Raw genomic sequence first — 26,486 nt, 5'->3', positions numbered from 1 at the left:
AAAAGTTTTTAAGGTAAAATAGAAAAGCATAACACAGAAAGAAGTAGATAAGTGATATTACATTATGGAGACTGCAAGGAAACCTATATTAACTGCTGAATTGAAAACTGATTGGTCCTGTAAACCTTGACCCAGTTCACAGAGACCGTCTTGGTCTCTGTCAGGAGCAAAGAACCAGTAAACAAAACCAAAGATTCAAGGCAGCAATTTTACAAAGTCTAATGGGCCACACAAACCAACCACAGTCGATAGGACCTGGAGACCAGAAGAACTAGATGGTGGCCAGTTACCACTACCAACCACTCTGACTGGGATCATTAACAGTGATCCCTGAACAGAGCAGGAGAAAACTGTAGAACAAAAAAATGATATTCAATTTAAAGCTTCTTCAGAGTTAGAGAAACTACAAGAACACCCAAAGGCACCTGGTGGTATTGTGGGGTTATATGTAGGTCACCTTCCTCGTATCGCTACTCTCATTACTGGTCTTGAGGGGTTAATCTGTCCTGGATTCCCTGTGTTTCCCCCCTATGCATTTTCATGTAAAACAAAAGTCTTAAAGCTTCGTTAATATTTAGAAATAAACATGCTGGGACAACTGGCACTCCACGGGAAGAAGAATGAAGTTGGGTCTACGCATGACGCCCTCTTCCAGGGACTGGTCCCACCTGATCTAATCAACAAAACAGAACCGCTGACTGAGTCTATTCTGACTCCTACCAATCTTACAGGATAGAGTAGGGCAGAATTGTTCCTTATGGCTTTTGAGACTGCAAATCTTTATAGGCACAAACAGTTTCATTTTCTCCCCCAGAGGAGCTGACCTGATGGTTAGCAGACCACTGTCCAGAGGACAATCGTCATTAGTGAAATGCAAACCCAAAACAGTCCCATACCATGTCTTACCACTAAGATGGATGCTACCAGGGAAACGGAAAACAACAATTGTTGGTAAAAATGTGGAGAAATTATAGAACTCTATCCATTGCTGGTAGGGTTATAAAATAATACAGCTGCTATGGAAAACTGGTTGGCAGTTTCTCAGAAGGTAAACATAGAATTACCATACTACCTAGCAATTTTATTACCAGGTATACATCCAAAAGACTTGAGAGCATGAAAAAAAAAATTTACTTGCTAATGTTCACTGCAGCACTATCCCAATAGTTAGCTACAAATTGGAAACAACCCAAATGTTCATCATTAGACAAATAGACAAAATGTGGTGAACACATACAATGGACTACTGTTCAGCCATAAAGAGAAATAAAATTCTGGTACATGATACAACACGATAAAAAGAGAAGGCAAGTAAATTTTAAATTATATCTTCACTATAATTTGGAAAACAAGTGATAAGAGAGTGGAATTTGGATCTAGCAGTGCTGTTGTTACTACTACAGTATCAACTCCAACTCATGGCAAACTTATGTATAACAGCATGAAATGTGGCCTGGTTATATGACATCTTCATGACTGATGCCTTGTTTGAGTCCAATCTTACAACAATAGCATATTCATGTGTTCCTTTTGGTAATTTTTGATAGCACTAAGACCATTGTGATCATTCAAAGCCTGCTTTAACTTTATCTCTGTATAACATGCTCAACCGTGTCAGGTATGGTTATCATGTGTATGCCCTTAAGAGCCTTATATATTTCCTACCGGTGCTAACAGAATCCACCTTCCACCTTAACTCCCCTCCCCATCACCTACCTTCATCTTGACCCATTATCCCTGGGTTGTGGTCATTACTATTTTAGGAAATCTCATCAACTTCATTCTTTTGGAAGCAGATTCTTTCTATATGAAAAGTCTTTCTTTATAAATGGGTAGTAAGGGAATCCATCCTCTATCTCAGTTTGCCCTCATTTATATTAATATCCCTGAAGGGAAAAACTAGGTCTTATCCTTCTGGCACAGTACCTAACACTTAGCAGGTGATGGGACATATTTAATAGTGTAATCAATATTACTGTTTACTCAAGAATAAGAGTGATTTCAAGAAAATTAGAATGTCTCTTTTGAGATACCATCCGCAAACCATAAGCTGTAATATTTTTACTAAATCTCTACTTGCTAATTCTCCAGCTCTCGGTGCGATGAATACTGATGTATCTAAATAGTCGTGCAAGCAGTTTAAGTATACAATCTGATCATAGAAAGGATAAGGTAACTGACTACAATCAGCTTTTGAAAACCAATAACTTTGGGCCTGCTAAGCACTTCGAAAAAAATCTCACACAAAGCTAAAGAAGGAAAAGAAAACTACAAAGTATTTTTCCTAACCACAATGGAGTAATGCTAGAAATCAACAGCAGACAAAAAGGAGAGGATGATAAGAGGGGGTAACAAGTAAAGAGGTGAGGGGGATATAAACATACGAAACAACAAACTACTAAACTACCAATGGGTCAAGAAAGAAAGAAAACATGAAATCACACATTTCTTACGATCGAATGAAAAGGAACACGTGGATGTACTTAAGGCAGTACTCAGAGGGAAACTTACATGCCTATATGAAAAAAAGAAGCTCTCACATCAACAACCTAAGTATACAACTTGAAGAAATAGAAAGAGAAGAACAAACTGAACCAAACCTAAGTAGGGTGTGGGTGGAGGTGGGGTGGATAACAAAGCTCAGAACAAAAATTACTAAAATTAAAATCAAGAACTATACAGAGCAAAGCCAAAAGTTGGTACTTTGAGAAGATCTGTAACTCTGAGATTCGCTTAACTAGACTGGCAATGGGTGGGGGTTTGGGGGATGGGGACAGAGGTGTGGGGTGGGGACAGAGACGCAAATAAGAAAACAAAGTGGAGACATTACAACTGAAAAGATAGAAATGAAGAGTATTATGAAAGAGTACCAGAACAACTGTACAAAACAAACTGGATAACCCACATGAAACATGGAAATTCTTAGAAACGTAAAACCCACCCAAATTGATCATGAGGAAACAAAATCTCAAAAACCCTTAACAAGTGAAGATTGAATCAGCGATGAAAAAAATCTGTTAAAAACAAATCCTTCACAGGGCAATTTTATCACTATTGGAAGAATTCACACCAATAGATTTTAAACTTTTCCAAATGACAAAGATAGAATACTTCCTAACTCATTCAACAAACAATATAACCTTGCTCCGAAGACAAAGAAACCAGAAGAAAACTCTAGCCTAGTACTTATCTCTTCCAGATATAGATGCAAAAATCCTCAAGGAAGTAACAACTGAACAGAATCTAGCAGTAAGAGACATACACCAAGACCAAGTGGGATTTACTAAAAGAATCACGAGATAAGTCAACATTAGAAAATCAACATAATATCAGGGTAAATAAAAAAGCACTGCTACAAGAGTTCCATCCAGTTAATACACGCATGGATTTATTCCAGACAAAATGTGTTTATAAACATGCCTGTGTAACCAGAGGGCAGATGCAGACAAGTTCTTTGAGTAATATACTTCGTCTTACTAGTGTGCCTTCAAATAACAGGTATAATCAAAAGAGCAGTTTCTGAGGGGATTTATCAGGGAGTTAAATTTAAGGCCGACAGGTCAATACGAAGCTTATGGTAATTGTTTAGGGACTACAAAAGGGTATTCTTGGTAAGATTTTCTCAAATGACACAGGAAAATCACAGGGGCTTTATACGATGAAGTTTTAATTTTAAAACTTCACTGGTGAGAAAAAAGCCAGAAAAGTTGCACAGAGGAATTTCCCACCTCCACTCCCCACCCCATTACTACAATGCACCTGATCATTCTTCAAGGGTATCGAGGGCTATTCTACGGCAATTTTATTGGGAAACCTTAACGCATACACTTGACAGCCTTGATCTTGCCCCTTTATACTTCATTCTATTCCCAAAACTCAACAATCATTTAAAAGGGACCTGATGAATCCCTACAAGATGCCAAAATAGCCGTTTTGACATGGAGTTAAATAAAAACAGAGAATCCTTCATGGAAGGGTTCAAAAGCCACACGAAACTCAGTGCTATCCAAGTGATGCTGACTCAGTGACCCCATAGAACGAGGCAGAGCTGCCCCTGTGCGTTTCCCAGACTGCAAGTCTATACAGGAGCAGAAAGCCCCTTTTTTCTTCAGAAGAGCGGTTGATGGTCCTCTTCTGGAAGGGTCAGCAAGATGGATAGAACATTTCAAAAGTATATAGACATGGATGGAGATATGGTCTAAAACCCAATGAAGGTTAAACATGATAGTGTGACAAGAAGAAAGTAAAAGGAACTAGGGGAAGGAACTAGGAGGCAAAGGGCATTTATAAAGGTCTAACCAAAGGCCAGTACATATGTAAATATGTTTATATATGACAATGGGGAAATAAATCTATGTACACAGATTTGCAGGTTTAGTATTAAGGCAGTATATGGACATTGGGCCTTTACTCAAGTACTCCCTCAATGCAAGAACACTGTTCTACTGAACTGGCATTCCATGATGCTCACCTTCCCGACATGACAACGCGGGTGCATAAGCAAATGTGGTGAAGAAAGCTGATGGTGCCGGCTATCAAAAGATATAGCATCTGGGGTCTTAAAGGCTTGAAAATAAACAAGCGGCCATCTAGCTCAGAAGCAACAAAGCCCAATGGAAGAAGCACACCAGCCTGTGTGGTCACAAGGTATCGATGGGATCAGGTATCAGGCATCAAAGAACAAAATATCCTATCATTGTGAATGAGGGGGGGTGTGGAGTGGAGACCCAAAGCCCATCTGTAGGCAACTGGACATTCCCTTATGGAAGGATCATGGGGAGGAAACAAGCCAGTCAGGGTGCAGTATAGCAATGATGAAACATACAACTTTCCTTTTCTAGTTCTTTAATGCTTCCTCCCCCTAACCCTATCATGTTCCCAATTCTACCTTACAAATCTGGCTAAAGCAGAGCAGGTACACAGGTATAGATAAGAGCTGGACACAGGGAATTCAAGACAGATAAACCCCATAGGCCCAACAATGAGAGGAGCGATACAGGAGGGTAAAGGCAAGGTGGGGCAGAAAGGGGGAACCTATCACAATGATCTGCATATAACCCCCTCCCTGGGGGATGGACAACAGAAAAGTGGGTGGAGACGTCAGACAGTGTAAGACATAACAAAATAATAATAATAATAATTGATAAATTGTCAAGGGTGAGACAAAGAATGGAGGAAAGAGGGGGGAAATGAGGAGCTGACACCAAGGGCTCAAGTAGAAAGCAAATGTGTTGAGGATGATGGCAACAAATGTACAAATGTGCTTGAAACAACTGCTGTATGTATAGATTGTGTTAAGAGTTGTATGAGCCCCCAATAAAATTATTTTTTTTAAGTTTCTAGTACTAATAGACAAATTTAATAAAGGTATTAAACAGGAATCGGCTGGTTTTCTATATACCAATTATGAGAAATCCATAAGGGAAATTAGAAAAAAGCAATTCCACTCACAATAGTATCTAAGAGAATAAAATATCTAGGAATACATATAACCATGGCTATGAAAGACTTACACAATCAAAATTATAAAAAACTCTGTAAAGCAATCCATGGAATTTCCTCAGACCACTGACCAAGAAGGTGAGTAGGCAGCGTGCACTGGAAAGTAGATTGCTGCAGATAGTTAGGTTAAATTTTAGCAGCGTTGTTTTCCCTTTTGACCCATTTTTAATTTATCCTATTTTCTAATGTCTTCTGTTTTCTCTTTAATTGGGGTTTTTCTATTTGATTTTGTTGTGGTAGTTGGGACTTTTGGTGTGATTTTCTTTCTAGAGAGATAGTAACTAGATTAATAGCCCCTTTGGGTTATGGGAGGGGAGGCTGGGAAGCAATGGAGTGCTAATAATAATGGGCACAAGAATGAAGAAAATGATCTAAAGTTAATTGTGGTGATAATTGCACAGTTCTTTTTACTCTATTTAAAACATTGAAAAAATAAAATTTTAATTAAAAAAACAGCACTGTTTAAAGAGATGAACTCTTAAATAAATAGAAAGATGTTTGATATTCATGGATTAGAAATCTGATGCTAAGATCTCAACTTTACCCATATAACTGTATGGATCCAATACAATATGGATCAAAATTCCAATAAGCCTTTAAAGAAATGGAAAGCCAAATCCTTAATTTTATAGGGACTGGCAATAGGCCCCAAATAGCTAAAGCAATGTTGAAAGAAAAAAACAAAATACGCTCACACTTCTTGATTTTAAAACACGTTATATAGAGAAGACAATCAAAACAGTCTGAGATATAAAAATAAACAAATAGACCAATGAAATAGAATGGAAAATGCAGAAAGAAACAGGATCCACACCTCCTACCACACACAAAAACAGATTAAAAAGGAATCAAGGAGCTAAATGTGAACATTAAAACCATAAAACTTTTAAAAAAAAAATGTAGGAGCAATGCTGCCAGGCCTAGCTTTCATCAATGAGTTATGTAATAACAAATCACAACAGCAAAAGGTAAATTAATCTCATATAAGTTTAAAGATCTTACTCCCCCCCAAAAGCTACCAACTAAAAGAGTATCTCCAAAAATCATATATACAATAAAACTCTAATAACCAAGATATATAAGAACTTTGATAACATAATAAAGATACATAATCCAATAAAAAAGAATTTTTTTATTTGAATGGCTATTTCACCAAAAAGGACATGAAAGATGCTCAAATATGGTCACCAAACATAAAAAGGCCCTCACATCCATTAGTCATCAAGTAGGTATAAATCAAAACCACTAAGAGGAATCACTTCAATCTCACAAAGATGGCTCAAGGAGCCTGGGTGGTGCGATGGGTCAGGCTTCGGGCCGCTCCACAAAGTGGGGCGTTTAAACCCACCTGCTCCACAGGAGAAAAACAGGGCTAGTTGCTCCCACAAAGATTTAAAATCTTAGAAACCCCATACAAGGCAACTAGGCATCAAACGTGCTTCGATAGTGTGGACTTGGTTTATTTTTAAGAAGGCTAAGGTTTTAAAAGAAGAAAACGAAAAGAAAACGTTGGCAGGGATGTGGGGCAACTGGAATCCCCAGCCATTGCTGGTAAGAAGACAAAATTGCACAGCCTTTGTGAAAAACACAGGGCAGCATTCCTAAAATACTAGAAATTAATCTACCATGTGATCCAGTGATTGTACCTCAAAGACTTGAAAGAGACTCAAGCAGAAATTTGTGCATCAATGTTCATTCTAGTATTACTCATAACAGCAAAAAGATAGTAACAACCATAATGCCCACCAATGGATGGGCTAAACAAAATTTATATACATAAAATGGATATGCTACTCTATGACTAGAACTTGAAATTTTATGCTTAATGAAATAAATCACTATTGTATAGCCTTCCCTTATGTAAAAGGCAAGAACAGGCAAATGAGACCAGAGTTTATAAATGAGGAAGGGATGATTACTGCTTATGGCATACTAGTTTTAGTTTATAATGACAGAAATCTCTCATTGATTAAGGGTATGCTTGCATAGTCCATTAAGATAACTGCTTTCACTAAGTTGTAAACCTATAAAAACCTGAAGTAACATTTACACCGTCTTGTAGGAAAACGACTTGCCTATTGCAGAAGAGACACTTGGTTGAGATCCACTGATGGCCCCATGGACTTAAATGACCAGGCCCTTAAACGTTGTTTTCATGAGGTTCCTTTAGCAAGATTTTGTTTAAATTATCATTTATTTGACGAGTGCAGTTTTTAACTTGCTTTGCTGTGTGAAATTCACAAAAGGGATGTTTTCCAGGCTGAAACAATAAATGTCCCTGCGCAGTTAAAAAAAGAAAAGAAAACCTGAAGTAACAAAAGTGTTGCCAAGGTGTATTTACACCAAACCCAAACCAAACGCGCTGCCTTAGAGTTGATGCTGACTCAGCAGCCCTAGAGGACAAGGCAGAACTCCCTTGGTGAATTTCCCAAAAGTAACTTCACAGAAATAGAAAGTATACTCTCTCTCACTCAGAATTGGCTGGTGGTCCCAAACTGCCCACCTTATGGTTAGCAGCTCCAAAAGAGCAGCTGCTATCAGAAGACCCAGAGCAAACAATCACATCGATGCGAACTGGGGGGGTGAGGGGGCGCGTGCGGAATGGAGACCCAAAGCCGACAGAATGGTCACAAAGAAGGGACGAGCCAGCCAAGGTACAATATAGCACCAACAAAACATACAACATTCCTCTAGTTCTTTAATGCTTCCTCCCCCTAACAATTATGACCCCAATTCTACCTTAAAATCTGGCTAGACCAGAGCATATACAATGGTGCAGGTAAGAGCTCTCAACACAGGGAATTCAGGAAAGATAAATTCCTCAGGAACAATAATGGGAGTAGCGATAACAATGAGGGTAGGGGAAGGCAGGAGGAGAAAGAGGGAACCGATCCTAATGATGGACCCATAACCACCAACCCACCCCCCAAGGGGGACAAACAACAAAAACATGGGTGAAGGGAAACAGTGGTTGGTGTAAGGTTCATGGGGAGGGAAGGTAGAAGAGGTAAGGAAAAGCTGAGGAGGGCTCAAGTAGAAAGAAAATGTTTTGAATGATGACCAACTTGACATGGAGAGGGAAGACGCCAGATTTAGCAGAGAACTCATCAAGAAGGACACAGTGGGAGGGGTTGCTCTACCTGACTCTACCTCATACTACACAGCCACGGTTGTCAAAACTGCATGGTACTGGTAATAATGACAGATACTCGGACCAATGGGAAAGAACTGAAAACCCAGAAATAAAAGCATCAGCATACACACAACTGATCTTTGATAAGGGCCCAAAAAACATCCAATGGGAAACAGATGCCCTCTTCAAAAAGTAGTGCTGGAAAAAATGGAAATCTACCTGCAGAAATATGAAATAAGACCCTTATCTCACTCCATGCACAAGAATAAGCTCAAGCTGGATCACAGACCTTGAAGTAAAACCCCAAACTATTAAGGCCATCAATGAGGGAATTGGGACCAACCTGAGAACTTTAGCACATGGAATACATAGACTATCAGAAACACAGACTATCAGAAATAGGGAATGACACAAACACAGAGGAGGCACAAACTGGCAAGTGGGATATACTGAAAATAAAACACCTGTGTACATCAAAAGATTTCATCCAGAGAGTAATAAGAGAGTCCACAGACTGGGAAAACATCTTTAGCAATGACACATCACACAAAGGCCTTATTACTAAAATCTACAATACTCTGCTAGCTTCCAAAAAGGAAAAAACTTATTGCCCACTGAGGAGGTGGGCAAAGGACCAGAAGTTTCACAGGGGCAGAAATCCGAATGGTCAATAAACATATGAGAAAATGTTCCCGATCTTTAACCATAAGAAAAATGTAAATTAAAACAAAAATGAAATACCACCTAACACCCTCAAAGAGCCCAATTGAAAAATTCAGAAAGCAACAAGTGTTGGAGGGGCTGGGGGAAGACAGGAACTCTCATCCACTGCTGGTGGCCCTGTAGGTATGTACAGCCACTATGGAAATGGATCTAACGATATCTAAAACAGATGGAAATCAAGTTACCATATGACCCAGCAATCCCCCTACTGGACATATGCCCAGAAGAGGCAAGAAACAAACCAAGGCCACACATCTATTCTCCAATGTTCATCATGGCACAGATCACAATTGTAAGAATTTGGAAGCAACCCAAATTTCCATCAACCGATGAGTGGATTAAAAATGGTGGTACATACAATGGAGCACTATGCCTCGCTAAAAAGCAGTGATGAACATATGAAGCACATAGTGGCATGGGAAGAACTGGAGGAAATCATGCAAAGTGAAGTAAGCCAAGCACAAAAGGACAAGTACAACATGAGTCTGCTGAGGTAAGTCTAAAAAAAATGCAAAAGAGGCATAGAGCTATTGTATACAAACATTCCTGAGGTGAGGACCAGGTAGTATGGTAGGGGCCAGACGAAATCCAGGGATATATATGGTAGCCAACTAAAAAAAGGGGGCGGTGTAGGGGGAAAAAAGGAAATGAGTAGCAGGGCAACAGAGCACTAACCCACCCAAGGGGAGGGTATTGTTTATATCTCCACAGAGAAAGAGGGACCAGACTTCAACCCAGTGCTTCAAGATGTGAATGCAACATGCGGGCATGGAGTAGGGAACCAGTGGAGAGATCTGAGGGGCCAGGCCCAATCCCAACTACGTGGACAATTGCCCCCCCCCCAAAGAATTTATTTCAGAGGACAGCACTGAAGCTACAGCTCAGGGAGAGGGAAATGTCTGATCAGAGCACATGGGAGCAAATGAAGTGGTAGGAAGAGAGAGTGTAGCACATCCTGGCCCACGATGATATTCCCACTGAACGCAGCCAGTCCACAGAAAAGACCGTATTTCCAGCCCCACTATGAGACACGACATCTCTCACTGACCCATAGCCCTACAGTGGACAACACTGGAGAAACAGTGTTGGAATTGCACCTAATCTGATCCCACCACACCGAGGCAAAACACTAAGGATGTGCAACAGAACAGCAAGGGGAACAGAGCAACAAAGTCCCCAGGAAATACCAAAAATAGACTTTGGGGCCAGGGCTTGGCAACCCATCCGACTCAACTGGAAAACACTCCTAAAGGTCAACAAACAGCCCTGGAGCTAACTACAAGCTTTTCCTTTTTGTTGTTGTTGTGTTGTGTTTTGTCGTTGGCTTTTTGTTGTTTTGTTTTCTTTTGTTGCCTGGTTTTACTCTCTCTTGTTTTTTCCCTCGTTTTTTTGCATGTTATTATCTCCACAGGTCTGTCTAAGATAGGCTGGATGAACAATCTGGAGGAGAAACCAACGGGACCAACGGTTCTGGGGGGACATGGGACAGGGAGAGGTGGGGGGAAAGGAAGTAGTATTAACAAACCCAGGGACAAGGGAACAACAAGTGATCGAAATTAGTAGTGAAGAGGGTGTAGGAGGCCTGGTAGGGCGAGATCACGGGTAATGTAACAGAGAGGAATTACTGTAACCCAAATGAAGGCTGAGCATAAAATGGGACAAGAAGAAAGTAAAAGGAAATAGAGGAAAGAACTAGGAGGCAAAGGGCATTTATAGAGGTCTAAATAAAGGCATGTACATATGTAAATATATTTATATATGAGGATGAGGAAACAGATTTATGTGGAAATTATTTATAGGTTTAGTATTAAGGTAGCAGATGGACATTGGGCCTCCACTCAGGTACTCCCTCAATGCAAGAATACTTGGTTCTATTAAACTGGAAAGAGGGAACCGATTACAAGGATCTACATAAAACCTCCTACCTGGGAGATGGAGGACAGAAAAGTGGGTGAAGGGAGACGTCGGACAGTGTAAGATATGACAAAATAATAATTTATAAATTATCAAGGGTTCATGAGGGAGGGAGGAGCAGTGAGGGAGGGGGGAAAGGAGGTTTAAGTGGAGAGCAAATGTTTAGAGATGATGAGGGCTATGAATGTACAAATGTGCTTTATACAATGGATGTATGTATGGATTGTGATAAGAGTTGTATGAGCCCCAATAAAATGATTTAAAAAGAAAAAAAAAGTTTTGAAAAGGATGATGGCAAGGTATGTACAAATGTGCTTAACACACTGGATTGTTATAAGCGCTGCAAGCTCCCCCAATAAAATGATTGAAACATCAAAGAGTAGCTGCTGAGGCTGCTAATGTACAATGTCATAGAATTTGGTTCCTTGGTTTAGGGTCACAGTCTGATAGGACGTCCCCCCAGAAAATTGGTCTAATAATGAGTGTAATGCTCATGTTCTATGTCTTCAGTTTGTAGTGCCTGGGGAATAACAGCTCGCATACAGCCATCCAAAGCACAATAATTGCTCTCTTTTCCTGGAGCAACACAGGAAGACAAAGTCAGGAACAGGACAAAATGGAATGTGTGGCTCAATGCCTCCATGAATAACTGCCTCATTATTCAATGCCTCCGGACCCCTTGGGGGGTTGAATGACCCTTTCACAGGGTCGCCTAATACATCCTGCATGTCAGATATTTACATTACGATTCATAACAGTAGCAAAATTAGTCATGAAGTAAAATGAAATAATTTTATGGTTAGGGGTCACCACAGCATGAGGAACTGTATTAAAGGCTGCAGCGTTGGGAAGGTTGAGAACCATTGATCTAGAGCAGGTGTCCTCAAACTAAGGCCCCTGGGCCACATGCTTAGGACATTTATCCAGCCTGCCAGGTGTTTTTGCCCCGTTTATTTTTTTACCTCAAAATAATTTATGTGCAGTGTGCATAGGAATTTGTTCATAGTTGGTTTTTTTTGTTAACTATAGTCTGACCCTCAAATGGGTCTGAGGGACAGGGACAGTGAACCGTCCCCCCCCGTTTACAAAGTTTGAGGACCCCTGACCTAGAGGGTGCCCAGTTTCCATCACTGAACATTTAACAAAAACATGATAGCACAATCCTGATTGAAAGAGGTCAAGTCTAGTATTCCAAGTTCTCATGGAATATAGATTTTCTGGAGTCTGGAAACCCTAAATCTATGCCCCAAGACAACCTTGAAACCTTACACCCAAACCAATCCCTGGAATCGTCTTTCAACCAAACAATAGTTCTCCAGTAAAAAATGTCTGCCTAGAGCACTGTGCTCTCTTGAAGATCTATCTTTATGGGACCATGTTGACGAGAGCAACTTAAAAGATCAGGGGGCAGTAGGTTAATGTTAATGGAGGGGAGCATCTTGGGAAAAGAGGACGTGAATGGTTACACAATTTAAAGAATGCAGCTAATGCCACTGAAATAGACGTTCTCAACCAAAATTTTAGAATACATGAAAGAGGAACAAGAAGACAGAGGGAGCATAGTGTGTTCCAAAAAGACGTCTACATTCCACCACTTCATGAGATATGATCGAGATGATTAAGAGGCATAAGGTGAAGCTGCACTGAAGGCACTGACATCCTTCAAAAAAACTCCAGGAATTGATAAAATGCAAATTGAGATGTTTCAATAAATGGGTAAAATGATTTGCCTATTCCAAGAAATTTGCAAAATAGATCCTCCGCCATTCCTTGCCTGAAATGTGAGTACCGTATATACTCTCGTGTATAAGCCAAGTTTTTCAACAAAAAATGTGCTTAAAAACTGGGGTTCGGTTTATACCCAGGTCAGTGGTACCCCAGCGAGGTGTAACACCTCACTGGCCCACCCACTCCCCACCCCTGGGTAACTGACAAGCGCCCGGGTAACTGACGAGCACCCGTTATCTCACGGGTGACTGCCATTCTCCGCTGTTCATTCAAAGCTCTGCTGATACTGCAGGGCTTTGAATGTTTGTTTACTCACATCCAACCAGTCAGAGCCGTCCTATGATGTGTATCTTTGAATAAATCTTTTAAAGACTGTGTGTGAAGGATGTGGCATGAATGGATGTCATATGGTCAAGCCCAACTAACAAAAGGAGGAAATGTCATGAAGCCTGACATAGAGTTAATAGCAAAGCGGGTTCGAGATGCATGGGAAGACATTCCAGAAGACATGGTGCAACGTGCCTTCCAGAAATGTAGTATTAGTAATGCTATGGATGGCAGTGAAGACTGCGCTTTGTATGAAAATGACAGCAGTGATGGTGATGACGGCGATCTCAGTGAGGACAGTGTCTATGATGACCTCACACCAGCTGAAGCTCTGCAGTGGGATACAGATGATGATGAGGAATCCAGTTTTGAAGGATTTTAACTCTACATTTAGCTTGGTTGCTGATTGAGCTCAGGGAATAGTACTCTTAAGGTATCATTGTTGATACCTTATTGTTTTTGTTGAACCTATTTTCCATTTACTGTCCTGGTTTACTAATGTTAAATGACTTGTCCTTTTATTTATGTTTTTATTTAAAATAAGTATTTAAATACATTACCCCACCGATGTCTCAATTTTTAGTAATTTTATTTTCATTTGTTTTGATTATTGAAACTCACCAATAGCTTCTGCATTTTCCATCCTAGGCTTATACTTGAGTCAGTCAGTTCTGGTTTCCCAGGTACCTCGGCTTATACTCGGGTCGGCTTATATTCAAGTGTATACGGTAATTAAATCATGTGTCTTCACAGATCAATCAGACTCAAAGTGCTTGTTAACCAAGCAGTGGTTAAGCCTCTCTCCTTCCCAAGTCCCTAATTTTAGCCTACCTTCAGCCTGAGCTAACATACAAACAAACCCTCTCTGAGGGCCTCTCCTGGAGAACAGACTGACTAAAGAGTACAAGGTTCTTCAACCCTCTTCCCTATATAGTACACTGTCAGGCTCAACAAAAGAATATGCTTTATTCCCCTACATCTTTTGAGAGGCTTACAGATCTTACAGTCAGATTATTCTCCCTACTGCAGTTGTCAGTCTGTCCATCTGTCTCCCCATCACTCTGCACTTGTTTTCATTTGACAGTTTAAACTGTGAATTCCTGGTGAGTATCTTTAACAGTGCTACTCAGAGTGGTATAAAGTGAACAATAACAAGAGGGTGGTAGCACTCCTTACAACAACCAACCATCCAAAATAAAAAAGGCAGTAACAGTTGCCCACAAAGTCCAGAAGGCATAAAGGTTAGCAAAGGAGGAGGAATGGGCATAGGGTAGAAGTAGAGTGAGCGATGCTACTTTGTGGGAATTATAAGAAATGACAAAATATGTATGAATTATTGAACAAAAACTGATTTGCTTAAACAGTTTTTCAAAGTGATACATCAAAGTCGGAATATTAAAAAAAATAACAGGAATAACCAAAGGTCCTTTACACAGCCTCAGAAACCCCGTATGGGCAGAATCAACTTATGGGCAGTTGGTCGGTAGAGAAATCAGTTTATCCTATCTAAAATAAGAATCATCTTCTGCTCTGCTACAGAGTTATAACTGCACCTGAGCGAGGATCTTTACCATTTCTGCTACATCTTTACCTCTTTCTTTATACTTTCTTAAAAGGTTATATTAGTAATGTCAAGTAGTCCAGAAAAAAACAGAAAGGTATAAGTGCATTCCTTTAACTTGCCGTGTTGACACTAAATAACAATAGTAAACACAAGGAGGCGTTCTCTTTGTGGAAATTTTTCAAGAGTCCTGGTGGTGCTGTGGAGAAAGCACTGGGCTGCTACCTAAAAGGCTGGCTGTGTCATCAATCAACAGTGTTGGCAGTGCACACCCACCAGCTTGCTCCGTGAGAAAGTCAGCCAGGCTGTCTGCTCCCTCAACCATTTCCGCCCCAGAACCCCTACAGAGGGTCTGCATGAGTCAGAACTGATTCAATTGGAGGCGGGTTTGGGGTTAATAACAAAAGTCAAGTTTTCAAGTTCATATTATGGAAAAACACAGTATGTTATTAATATAATGTGGTAGCAGGAGGAAAAGAAAGAAAAAAGGCAGGCAAGAGCTAGGAGGGTTGTGTAGGAGCTTCCGATGTTTGTGATTAAATTGGCGCTAAATAGAAAAGCAAACAAGCATTCAGACATATTTTTAAGGAATACTTTTAGCAGCTGCTAAGGGAAAACTCAAGGACACTAACTAGTATCATAAATTGTTTTTTTTTTACCTAGCAATTTTAAACTTCAAAAAGGCCAAAGTTGGTCTCAAAGATATATACAGACAGCAATGAATGTACACGTGAAATTTACACAATTGATGTATGTATGGAATGTGATAAGAGTTGCATGAGCTCCTAATTAAAATGACAATAAAAAAGACATATACAGATCTTTTATCTCTAATACCCTTAGCCCATTGCGGTTTTATCCTAATGCTTGTCTTCACAGTACATGTGTAAAGCAAAAGGTATTTTTTTTAACCAAAAAAGTAAACTCACAAACATGATGCCAACTGTGACTCATAACAACCCGATAGGCAAGGTAGAACTGTTCCTACGGATTTCTGAGAAGACAATCTTCACAGAAATATAGTTTCACCTTTTTCTGATGGAGCAGTTGGTGGTTTGGAACTACTGACCTTGAAGTTAGCAGCCCAAAACCTAACTCACTAGGGTTCCTGTCACAGAAAACTTAAAACCTTCCAGCAGTCCTTCAGTAGCAGTCACCCTGTGATTTGTTGGATTGACTTAAGTCAATAACCATCCCCGAGGAAAGCAAACATCTTGCCACTGTGGAAGGTGGCACAAGGTGATTGGAAATATCTCTACACTCAGCAAGTCATAAGAAAAAGAGTGAACATGTATCACCTTAATTCACAGATAAGATCTCCTTCCACACTGAGTAGCTTTCTAATGTGCAGCCTGCCAGCTTTTCACTCCACCATGAATGATCAACACAGATATTAAGAATCTAATTCAAACTGCTTTTCTATAAAGTATTATTAAAAGCAAAAATTAGAGAATTGCTTTTTAAAGGAAAATTATCTAAGAATATATAATAGAGTTCAACCATTCCCTGGACATACACACAGAGTAGAACTGACCCTGTGAGTTTCTGGGACTGTAACTCGTTCTCCCACAGAGCAGCTGGGGTTTTTAAGCTATCAGCCTGTGGGTTAGCAGCCCATGAGGAACACACTACAACACTAGGGCACCAACGAAGTGACAGCTATTCCATACTATACCCTCTCAGTTTTAATCTTTCTCGAACAGTACAAGTAAATTCTATGCTTAATGGTTAACACAAAGACTTATTTTGGCACTGGTGCCACAGAAGGTGGTTATGCAATGGGGGTTGCTAACCACAAGGTCAACGGTTTGAAACCACCAGCCCATAGGCGGGAGAAAGAATTGATTTTCTACTCCCAAAGAGTTACCATCTTGGAAACCCACCAGATCAATCCTACCCTGTTCTATAGGATCATTATGAGTTGGAATCGACTCAATGTAGTGAGATTGGTTTGGGGCGTGGTATCCTCCTCATTCTCTATACCATAGGGTCCCAAACTTATTTGGTCTATTTCCCCCTTTTCAGAAGACCAAAAAAATAAAACAGCTATTCAGCGCTCCCTTGGCAATTAAACATTTTGTTCTACAGCTCAAAATCCAAGATATATGCTTCTGCAGCCTCCCAGATTGTTCCAGCACCCTCAATGAGGGGTATCACCCACTGTGGGAACAGTTTTAGATTCTTCCTCAGGAATGACACAGGGAAAGAATATTCTAATTTCTTCATGTAGGTAACAGTTTGCATATGGTTTTATACATGAAAATCAATTTTGCTACATACACAATTAATGGGTCACATTTTCTCACCCCTGGGCATCCTAAATATATTGTTGTATTTTTTTTCTGGCACAAAGTTTTGCTTTAATAAAATATTAATGCTAGTTCTGTTTTCTTCCCCTTTTAGGGAAATTTATCATGGTCCCTTTATTACTTTTTTTCATAGAAGCTAGAATTTTTTCTTCATTTTACAAGAATACGTCTTGGTGTTATTTGCTCTGGTTACATGGTTCTACACAGCTGCAGGGACAGACTGTTCTCTTTGCATCAGTAGCTTCAAATCCTCTGTTATTTAAGGGAAGTCTTCCTGAATTACAATTTTTCATATTTGTTCTGTTTCCTTGTTTTGGTTTTCTTCATAGACTCTTCCCGTAACTGCCATCTTCTTCGCCAATGGTCAATATTGGTTATGGGCGCTTAAATCCTTTTTCACTGTTTTAATCTTACTCCCCATTCCAACTTGTACTTCATGGTCCTTTCTCTTATTCATTCTTGTGTTCCTTTTAGTTCAGACTTTATTTCTGAATTGATTTTTTCTTTTATTTATAATGCTAGAACTCCATCATCTCACTTCTGAGTTTTCTCATTTTGAGTTATATTGTTCTTCCAGGTGCCACTGGGTTCTTACTGCCATTTAGAGCCTTTAAAAAGAGAGCTCTGATCTGTTCTATGGCATTGTCTTTGCAAGGTGCTTCTACTGTCTGAAGAACCTTGTTCTGCTGATTCTTTTTCCCCCTTTAAAGAAAGTTCAAATAGAATTTTATCTCGGTACTTCTCTGTAGGTCATATGTATGTGCAATTCATATTCCTTACAGAACATTTGAAGTAATTTTTCAAATTTAACAGAATTCCTACATCTATAGTTTTCAAGTAAAATCCAAAAATAAGCCCAACTGCTTTCTGAGATCTCCTATCTGAATCTCCTTCCCTTTCCTTCCTCTCTATTGTCCCTGACTTGCTCAATGTCAATGTTACTACCTGTTTAATTGTTTCCATTCAACATAGTGTTCTGTCCCGGAAAAAACCCTGGTAGGCACATTTCTACAGTGTGCTTGGGCTACACTGCTCTGGCCTCTACTATCTTTAGCATGGCCACTCTGCATTTGCCTAATACTGGACTAAGCAAACCCCCACTCGTCCGTTTCAGCTGTTGCTCTTGAAATAGCAACTACAGTGTCCAGTAAATAGCTAAAGATATTGAGGAGTTCTCTGTTTCTTAAATCCTACGATACATTATTGACTCTGTGCTTATTCCTGCATAGTGAAACTATAAAGGTATTACGGTTGGTTAGTGGTTTCCCTTACCTAATTGTGCTTTAAGGTACAGGAGGTTAGATTCAATTTCATTCCCATATTTTTAGATTTACTATCCAATTTTAATCAATTTTTGTGTGAGAAATAAAACAAAACTGTGACATAGTCATAGTCATTTCCCCCAAATACCCCCTAAAACTTAAAGCTCACACAGAACCAACTATGTTTTTATATTCATTATACATTTATTACCATCTACACTTAATTTAATAGTTTCTAAGCCACATTGTATGTAATGTCATTCTTCTGAAACTGGGCAAAGAATGCTCTAATTCTATGGTTGCAAAAAATTTATTTTAATGCATTATTTAAACCATTACTGGTTTTTACAAGACTTTTTAAATGCTCAGGTCTTTACAGTTCAGTTTACATATCTTTACACTTCGAAAATTCCTTCAAACACCTAAGCCTCACTGTTTCTGTTAGTCTTAAAATAAGAATAATCAATATAATCAAAATAATCATTCCACTAAAATACAAAGCGTCTTTTAAAATCTGAACATGCTCTGAGTTAGAAATCACACATTCAAGTCTTACAAACTGTTTCTTCCCTTCTTCCATTGTCCAAAGGGTCAGGAAATGGCGGGTCACAGGCCAAATAAGGCTGATTCTTTATGTACATAAAGGTTTTCTAGAATATAGTCATGTTCGTTCCCTTATATGCATCTATGGCTATGTGGCTCTAATAATTTAGAGCCAGACCTAGGGATAGTTGTGAGGATGGCACAAGACTTGAGTGGTGTTCGTTCTGCTGTACTTAAGGTTGCTACTGAGTTGGAACCAACTCAACAGCACATAACGTTTTTGTACTAGTAAAACAATCCATACGTGTTTCAGCAACAGATACCATACACGTAAGACTAAAATACTATCTAGTCCTTTAGAGAAAAGATTGGTTAATTCCTGTTCTAGTTTGGGTACTATAACAAAATAGCTTCCTCAAGTAGCATTTGGGGACTTCAATGTTAATTTTGAGAGAGACAATGCACTGAAAGATATTTATTTAGTATAAAAACATTTAGTATACATGACCCCACAGAAATTAAAATGCCAGTAGCACTCCCAATCCTGTGTTACCGAAAATCCCTCACATTTTTCTGAATACCCTGAGAGAATTTAGTTGAGAACCACTGAAAAGCTATATTAGCTGAAATAAGAAAGGTGCAAATATAGTCCATTTAAGTTCTCAACAGAAGATATGCAATGAAGTTTCTTTTTTAAAGAAAAACAATAAAAGTAAAGTTAAACCTCTTTGACACATAACCTGAAAATACACTTAACTTCTTAGTAAAATTAGGCTTCATAATTTGATTACTGTATTAAAGCCATCGTGAAGTCTTATTAAATTAAAAAAATGAAACAATGAACACATAAGGCAATCTTACCGATTTGTTCCATCCACATTTGCTTTATGAATGAAATTAAGTTTTGCATCTGCCCAATAAAGCTTCTGTTCCTCATAATCTAAAGTCAATCCATTTGGCCAGTAAATGTTAGTGTTTACTATAATGAAGCGAGCGGAACCATCCATTCCACCGCGCTCTATCTTTGGCACTTCACCCCAGTCTGTCCAGTACATGAACCTAAAGAAGAAAAAAAAGATTATGATGTAAGCAGGTAACAGGCAAGTCTTTGCAATTATCACCATTAAATCAAGGAGGAGCTCGATTAAGAACACTAAAATTGAAACCCAAGATGTTATGTTGTTATTATATCATAATCTTAATATCTGCTTCTTTTCAGCCAGCAAGTATTTCATCTAATAACTAATTTAGATGAAAATCCTCTGATGCAAAAACCACTGGATCAAAGCTGATTGGGTAACAAGCTAATTAGACTGCCGCAATGTACTTCCCCATAGATTATTTATTAATGGCAGAGAATAAAACAATCATTTTAGAGACATTAAACATGGTGGGCACCAGTTTGAATCATGTTAAAACTACTGTCAAGAAGTAAATTAATGGGTACCATGTATAAGGGGGCTGCAAAAAGTTCATGGAAGAGGTCCATTATCTTTTTCATTCCATGTTCCCATGCACTTTTTGACACCCCTTCATACTCTTATTTCTTACTGTGATACACTGAGAGGAGCACCACGTCTCTATGTTACATCCCTACAAAAACTGCATAACCTGAATCAAATGATGGGGAAACAAACATAACAAAATTGAAGGATACTCTATTAAAATGACCATTGAAAATAACAGTCATGAAAGCTGAAGAAAGGGTGAAGGGTTTTTCTAGATTATAGAAAAATGAGAAGTATGACATCTAAATGAAGTGCATAATCTGGAATTACCAAGTGGGGGAAAAGGCCACAAAGCCGTTATTTACTCGCCTAGAAAATCTTGTAGGGCATTTCTATTGTCATATAGATAGATTAACATTGTGCTAGTCTGACACAGATCAAGTGAATAAACTCTTAGTAAGGTAAATAAAATAAAGTGTTGTACAATTAATTCTTTTTAAATAACTATAAAAAATAATCCTTTCTCCTTAAGGTAGGTACAAATAAGTACGAGTTCAGTATTTCAAAATACCTTAAACAAAACTTCATTACAAAAATAGTAATAGACAATTCTGTGTTCTCACCATGCAAATTAGTATGTCTAAATGTTTCCCAGTTTTATGGTAACTCTGAAAATAAAAGTGGGCACTAACTACTCTTTTTTTCAAATCCATATGAATCCACAAAAAAGTCTGAAAACTTACTCAGAGACCAACATACCCCCAAAACTAACCCACCCACCCCACCCACCAAAATTCACTAATAATTCAAATTATTGCTACAATTTCTTTCTGAGACTACTAAGAAAAGTTCCAGTCTCCCGATAGTGGTATTACTATTAGAGATCCCTGGACAATCTACAACCAAGGAACAAGAATGAATACGTTACTCCCAAAATCATCTGGTAGGCATCCTGGAAGCGTAATGGATTGCTAAATAAAGATTGGTAGTTCAAAACCACCAGCAGCTCTGCAGGAGAAAGACTAGGCTTTCTACTCCTGTAGAGAGTTACAGCCTCAGAAACCCACAAGGTTTCTGTCCTATATGGTCATTGTGTATCAACTCAATGGCAGTGATAATTTCATGTGAGGATCAAACAACTTAAGAAAAGTTTCTTTTTAAAGGGAAAAAAAAGAGCCATAATTTCAAAAACATATATTTAGTTAAATGAAAATATGTTCCCTAGTCAGGAAAGGATAATTACTATAAATAATGTCAATAATTTGTACAAAATTAAAATAAATGTATGAGATACTAATTGTCTCTAAGATCCATATAAATAATATTTAAAATGCTTAACAGTATGTTGGAGTTGTTGCATGCTATCAAGTTGATTCCCACTAACAGCAATCTACCTATTAGAGTTGGGCAGCAGGTATGAAAGAAAACTATTTTGAATATCATCTGAAAATCTCAATTCTACAAGGGGGAAAATTGTAGTTAATTAGACTAACAAGTGCATATAGCCATGTTTATCATGTTATTCTTCATTTCTTATTGTAGGTATAAAATAGTTTTACAATACTTGTCTAAAGCAGACAACAAATGAAGCAATATAAAAAGTACACACTGAAAATTCTAAAATATCACTGAAAGATATTAAAGACCTAAATTAATGGAAGGATATTCTGCATCCTATATTTTTAATATCTTAGCCAATGAGCTCAATGCAATTCCTATCAAAATTCTAATAGCTTTCTGTACAGAAATGGAAACCCAAATCCTCAAGTTTATATGAAATTGAACTCACCCTGTGGGTCAACTTTCATCCAAAGCATAGACAGTTATCTGTATATGGTAAATACTACCAGCGAAGTACATACTTCTTAGAACAATCAATTCTATGAAACTAGAAAGACAACCTATATCCAGGAAGAAAGCTAAGAAGGCAGCAAAGGATAGGAAAGAGAGACAAATAGAAATAGCAAGCACAAGGAAGTGGGAAAAGGACTATTATATTGTAGTGATTAAAATCAATGTCATCAAACAAAATGTGTGTGAATTGCTGAATGAGAAACCAATTTTGGGGGGCATTTATTTATTTATAATTTTTTAACCATTTTATTAAGGGCTCATACCAGTCTTATCACAATCCATACATACATCAATTGTGTAAATCACATCAATACATTCACTGCCCTCATCATTTTCAAAGCATTTGCTCTCCACTTAAGCCCCTGGCATCAGGTTCTCTTTTTTTTCCCCCTCCCTCACAACTCCCCCCTCCTTCATGAGCCCTTGATAATTTATAAATTATTATTTTGTCATACCTTTCCCTGTCTGACGTCTCCCTTCACCCACGTCCGCCCCCCAGGGAGGAGGCCACATGTAGATCCTTGTCATCGGTTGCCTCTTTCCAACCCACTCACCCTCTACTCTCCCAGTATCGCCCCTCACACCCCTGGTCCTTAAGGTATCATCCACCCTGGATTCCCTGTGCCTCCAGCCCCTATCTGCACCAGTGTGCATCCTCTAGTCTAGTCAGACTTGCAAGGTAGGATTCAGATCATGACAGTAGGGGGGTGGCGTGAGGAGGGGGGGAAGGAAGCAGTTAGGAACTAGAGAAAAGTTGTATTTTTGATCGTTGCTACATTGCACCCTGACTGTCTCATCTCCTCCCCAAGACCCTTCTGTAAGGGGATGTCCAATGGCCTACAAATGGGCTTTGAGTCTCCACTCCGCACTCCCCCACTCATTCACTATGGTAAGATTTTTGTTCTGATGATGCCTTATACCTGGTCCCTTTGGCACCTCGTGATTGCACAGGATGGTGTGCTTCTTCCATGTGGGCTTTGTTGCTTCTTAGCTAGATGGCCGCTTGTTCACCTTCAAGCCTTTAAGACCCCAGACACTATCTCTTTCGATAGCCAGGCACTATCAGCTTTCTTCGCCACATTTGCTTATGCACCCGTTTGTCCTCAGCTATCTTATGATGGAGGTGTGCACCCAATGATATGATTTTTTTGTTCTTTGATGCCTGATAACTGATCCCTTCGGAACCACGTGATCACACTGGCTGGTGTGTTCTTCCATGTGGGCTTTGTTGCTTCTGAGCTAGATGGCCGCTTATTTATCTTCAAGCCTTTAAGACCCCCAGACGCTATCTCTTTTGATAGCCAGGCACCATCAGCTTTCTTCAAAGAAACCAATTTTTTCTGTAAACTCCTACCCAAATCATAATTAAAAGGGTGTTGTTGTTGTTTTTTATTTAAGTCTCTTGGGATGGACTGATGGCAACTAGAATTAACTATATAAGAACGCTGGGTTTTTTCCCCCTTGAAAATGTGGAAAAGGGGAAGAGCAAATCTTATATATTTAAAAATAATGAAATAAAATGACAATCCAAAATACAACCATTACTCTATCAAGAGACTTGTATCTGTTGTATCTAGACAACTCTCCCTCCTTCAATGGGTCTTGGGGCTCAGAACCATAAAGGTCAACTAGCATAACAATGCACAAAGGCAATAGGCCATATATCCTACTATGGTGAGCAGCAGCTGGAATCTTAAAAGCTTGAGAGCAGCCATCTAAGGAGCCACTGTTCTCCCTGTCCAGAAGAAATAAGCATGATGAAAACTAAAAGACACATGGAAGAACGGATAAATGGACCATGCAAACATGATTTCACAATCTTGAAACCAGAAGAACTAGATGGTGCCTGGCTACCACTACTAGCTCTGAAAGATATCATAATAGAAGATGCTGCATACCGTGGGAGGAAAATGTGGAACAAAACTTAAAATCATAAACACAACCAAGTCTACTGGTTGAATAGAGACTGGTGGAATGCAGGAGACTATGGAATTCATCCCATGGCTCAATTTTTGGTCAAACAATAGACAGGCTTACAAAAGGAACAAAAAACAGTAGTAATCAATCATTTGAGATCAAAAGGGTAGTACTTACCAAGAGAAAAGTTCAGAAGGAAACGGAAGAATGTGGACAAATAGAGAGAAAGTAGGGTAAACAGAGAGAAGGTAGGGTAAGTGACATTACTTTGAAGGAAGTTTAATCAATGAGATAAAACAATGTGTATGAATTGCCCATACGCTGTCCTTACAAGCTGTGTTCAGAAAGAATAGCATCAGGGGGTCTTAAAGGTTTGTTTTCAAACATGCAGCCATCTTAAATGAGGTGTCAACTAAGTCCACATCGAAGAAGCACACCAGCTTGTGTGAACCAAGGATTGTAAATATAACCCAAATCTAGAGGGAATGAATGGCATCAGAGCATAAAACTGCGAACATCTATCTGGTTTGTGGAAAGCTCTGGATGACAGTGGAAGCCCAAGCCGCTGGTGAATTCCCTCCAATCATAGTTAAAAGATGTGAACCGGCCTGTTATCACACAGAGAACATTGTAAAGCTGACTAGAGCAGACATAGTTAAGTCAAAATGTAATAACATTTGATCTCATGATTTTGACACATTTTAAAGCTGTTACAGTTAAACAGCATAAGGGGTAATAAACATAGATTCAAGCCTGTGGTAACAGTGTCCTATGATCATGGAACAGGGGCGAGAATAGCTTTGCAAGAATAAAGAAATGTTCTACAACTTTTATTAGCTCTCCCTCTCCCCCAACCTCCCTGCTACATTTCCAAGGAGCCATTATTCTAGTTACTGTCTCTGTAGATTCACCTATCATGGATGTCAGTACAGGAAAATATTATAAAACAAACCAAAAACCTAATGAGAACAACAAAGTAAAGCAGGTTAAAAACTTCAATGGAAAAGAAAGCAGAAAAGATTAAAAACTAGAACAAATTTAAATGGATCATAAGGGAGATCAAATGATAGGATGTGACATTTTGCCCTAACTGCCTCTGCACCACTCCACTTTCTTTCCAATGCATTCTGCATCTTAGCAAAACTATTCTCGTCCCTGTTCATGATCATAGGACACTGCTACCACAGGCTTGAATCTATGAACCCTTGATAATTTATAAATTATGATTTTGTCATATCTTGCTCTGTCCCACGTCTCCCTTCACCCCTTTTTCTATTGTATGTCCCCCACGGAGGAGGTCACATGTAGATCCTTGAAATCGGTTCCCCCTTTCCAACCCACTCTCCCTCCACCCTCCCAGTATCGCCACTCTCACCACTGGTCCTGAGGGGATCATCTGCCCTGGCTTCCCTGTGTGTCCAGTTCCCATCTATACCAGTGTACATTCTCTGGTCTAGTCAGACTGGCAAGGTAGGATTCAGATCATGACAGTGGGGGGGAGGGAGGAAGCATTTAGGAACTAAAGGATAGTTGTATTTTTCATCGTTGCTATATCGCACCCTGTCTTCATGTCCTCCCCAAGACCTTTCTGTAAGGGGATGTCCAGTGGCCTACAAATGGACTTTGGGTCTCTACTCCGCACTCCCCCCCTCATTTACTATGGTAAGATTTTTTTTGTTCTGATGATGCCTGACACCTTGACACCTCGTAATTGCACAGGCTGGTCAGCTTCTTCTATGTGGGTTTTGTTGCTTCTGAGTTACATGGCCGCTTGTTTACCTTCAAGCCTTTAAGATCCCAGAAGCTATATCTTTTGATAGTCGGGCACCATCAGCTTTCTTTGCCACATTTACTTATACAACTCTTCTAGCTGTGACTGAACTATTTAATTATATTATATATGAATTATATGCCTATAAACTGTTGTGGGGGGAAAGGTTACAGCAACAATTAACAAAAAAATCATATGGCGTACTACTCTGCATCACATGGATTTCATTATGAATTGGAATTGAATCAATATAAATTAATCCAAGATCTCAGATTTTACTGATTGTTTTCAGAGGATAATGAACTACTAAATTCATTTAAAATGTATACTATACTTACATTAAGTTAAATGAGTTCAAGCAACTATAATCTCCAACTCTATTACCTTAGGAATCATTCTAGCCTCTTCTCCTTGCTTGTCTATAATCTCCCCTCTCCAATAATGAAACTTAGCTCCCACTATCTGCTATCCTTTTGCGTAAATGTTTAATTCCA

The 26,486-nt window shown here is 39.1% G+C and overlaps 1 protein-coding gene across 3 annotated transcripts in view; it reads right to left on the bottom strand.

Moving 5' to 3' along the window:
* The window catches only part of LRP6 (LDL receptor related protein 6), a 167,233-nt gene that overhangs the window by 87,580 nt on the left and 53,167 nt on the right, over positions 1-26,486 (bottom strand). For 2 of the 3 annotated variants that reach the window (XM_075552056.1, XM_075552058.1), the window contains exon 3: positions 19,864-20,061. The exons of the other annotated variant lie outside the window; for it this stretch is intronic. In XM_075552056.1, coding sequence (XP_075408171.1) covers positions 19,864-20,061 — 198 coding nt within the window. The remainder of the gene's footprint in view (positions 1-19,863; positions 20,062-26,486) is intronic. 3 annotated transcript variants of the gene reach the window in all.

The sequence above is a fragment of the Tenrec ecaudatus genome, chromosome 6, assembly GCF_050624435.1.
Source record: "Tenrec ecaudatus isolate mTenEca1 chromosome 6, mTenEca1.hap1, whole genome shotgun sequence".
NCBI classification, from domain to species: Eukaryota; Metazoa; Chordata; class Mammalia; order Afrosoricida; family Tenrecidae; genus Tenrec; species Tenrec ecaudatus.
This window is presented reverse-complemented; position numbering and strand designations above follow the sequence as displayed.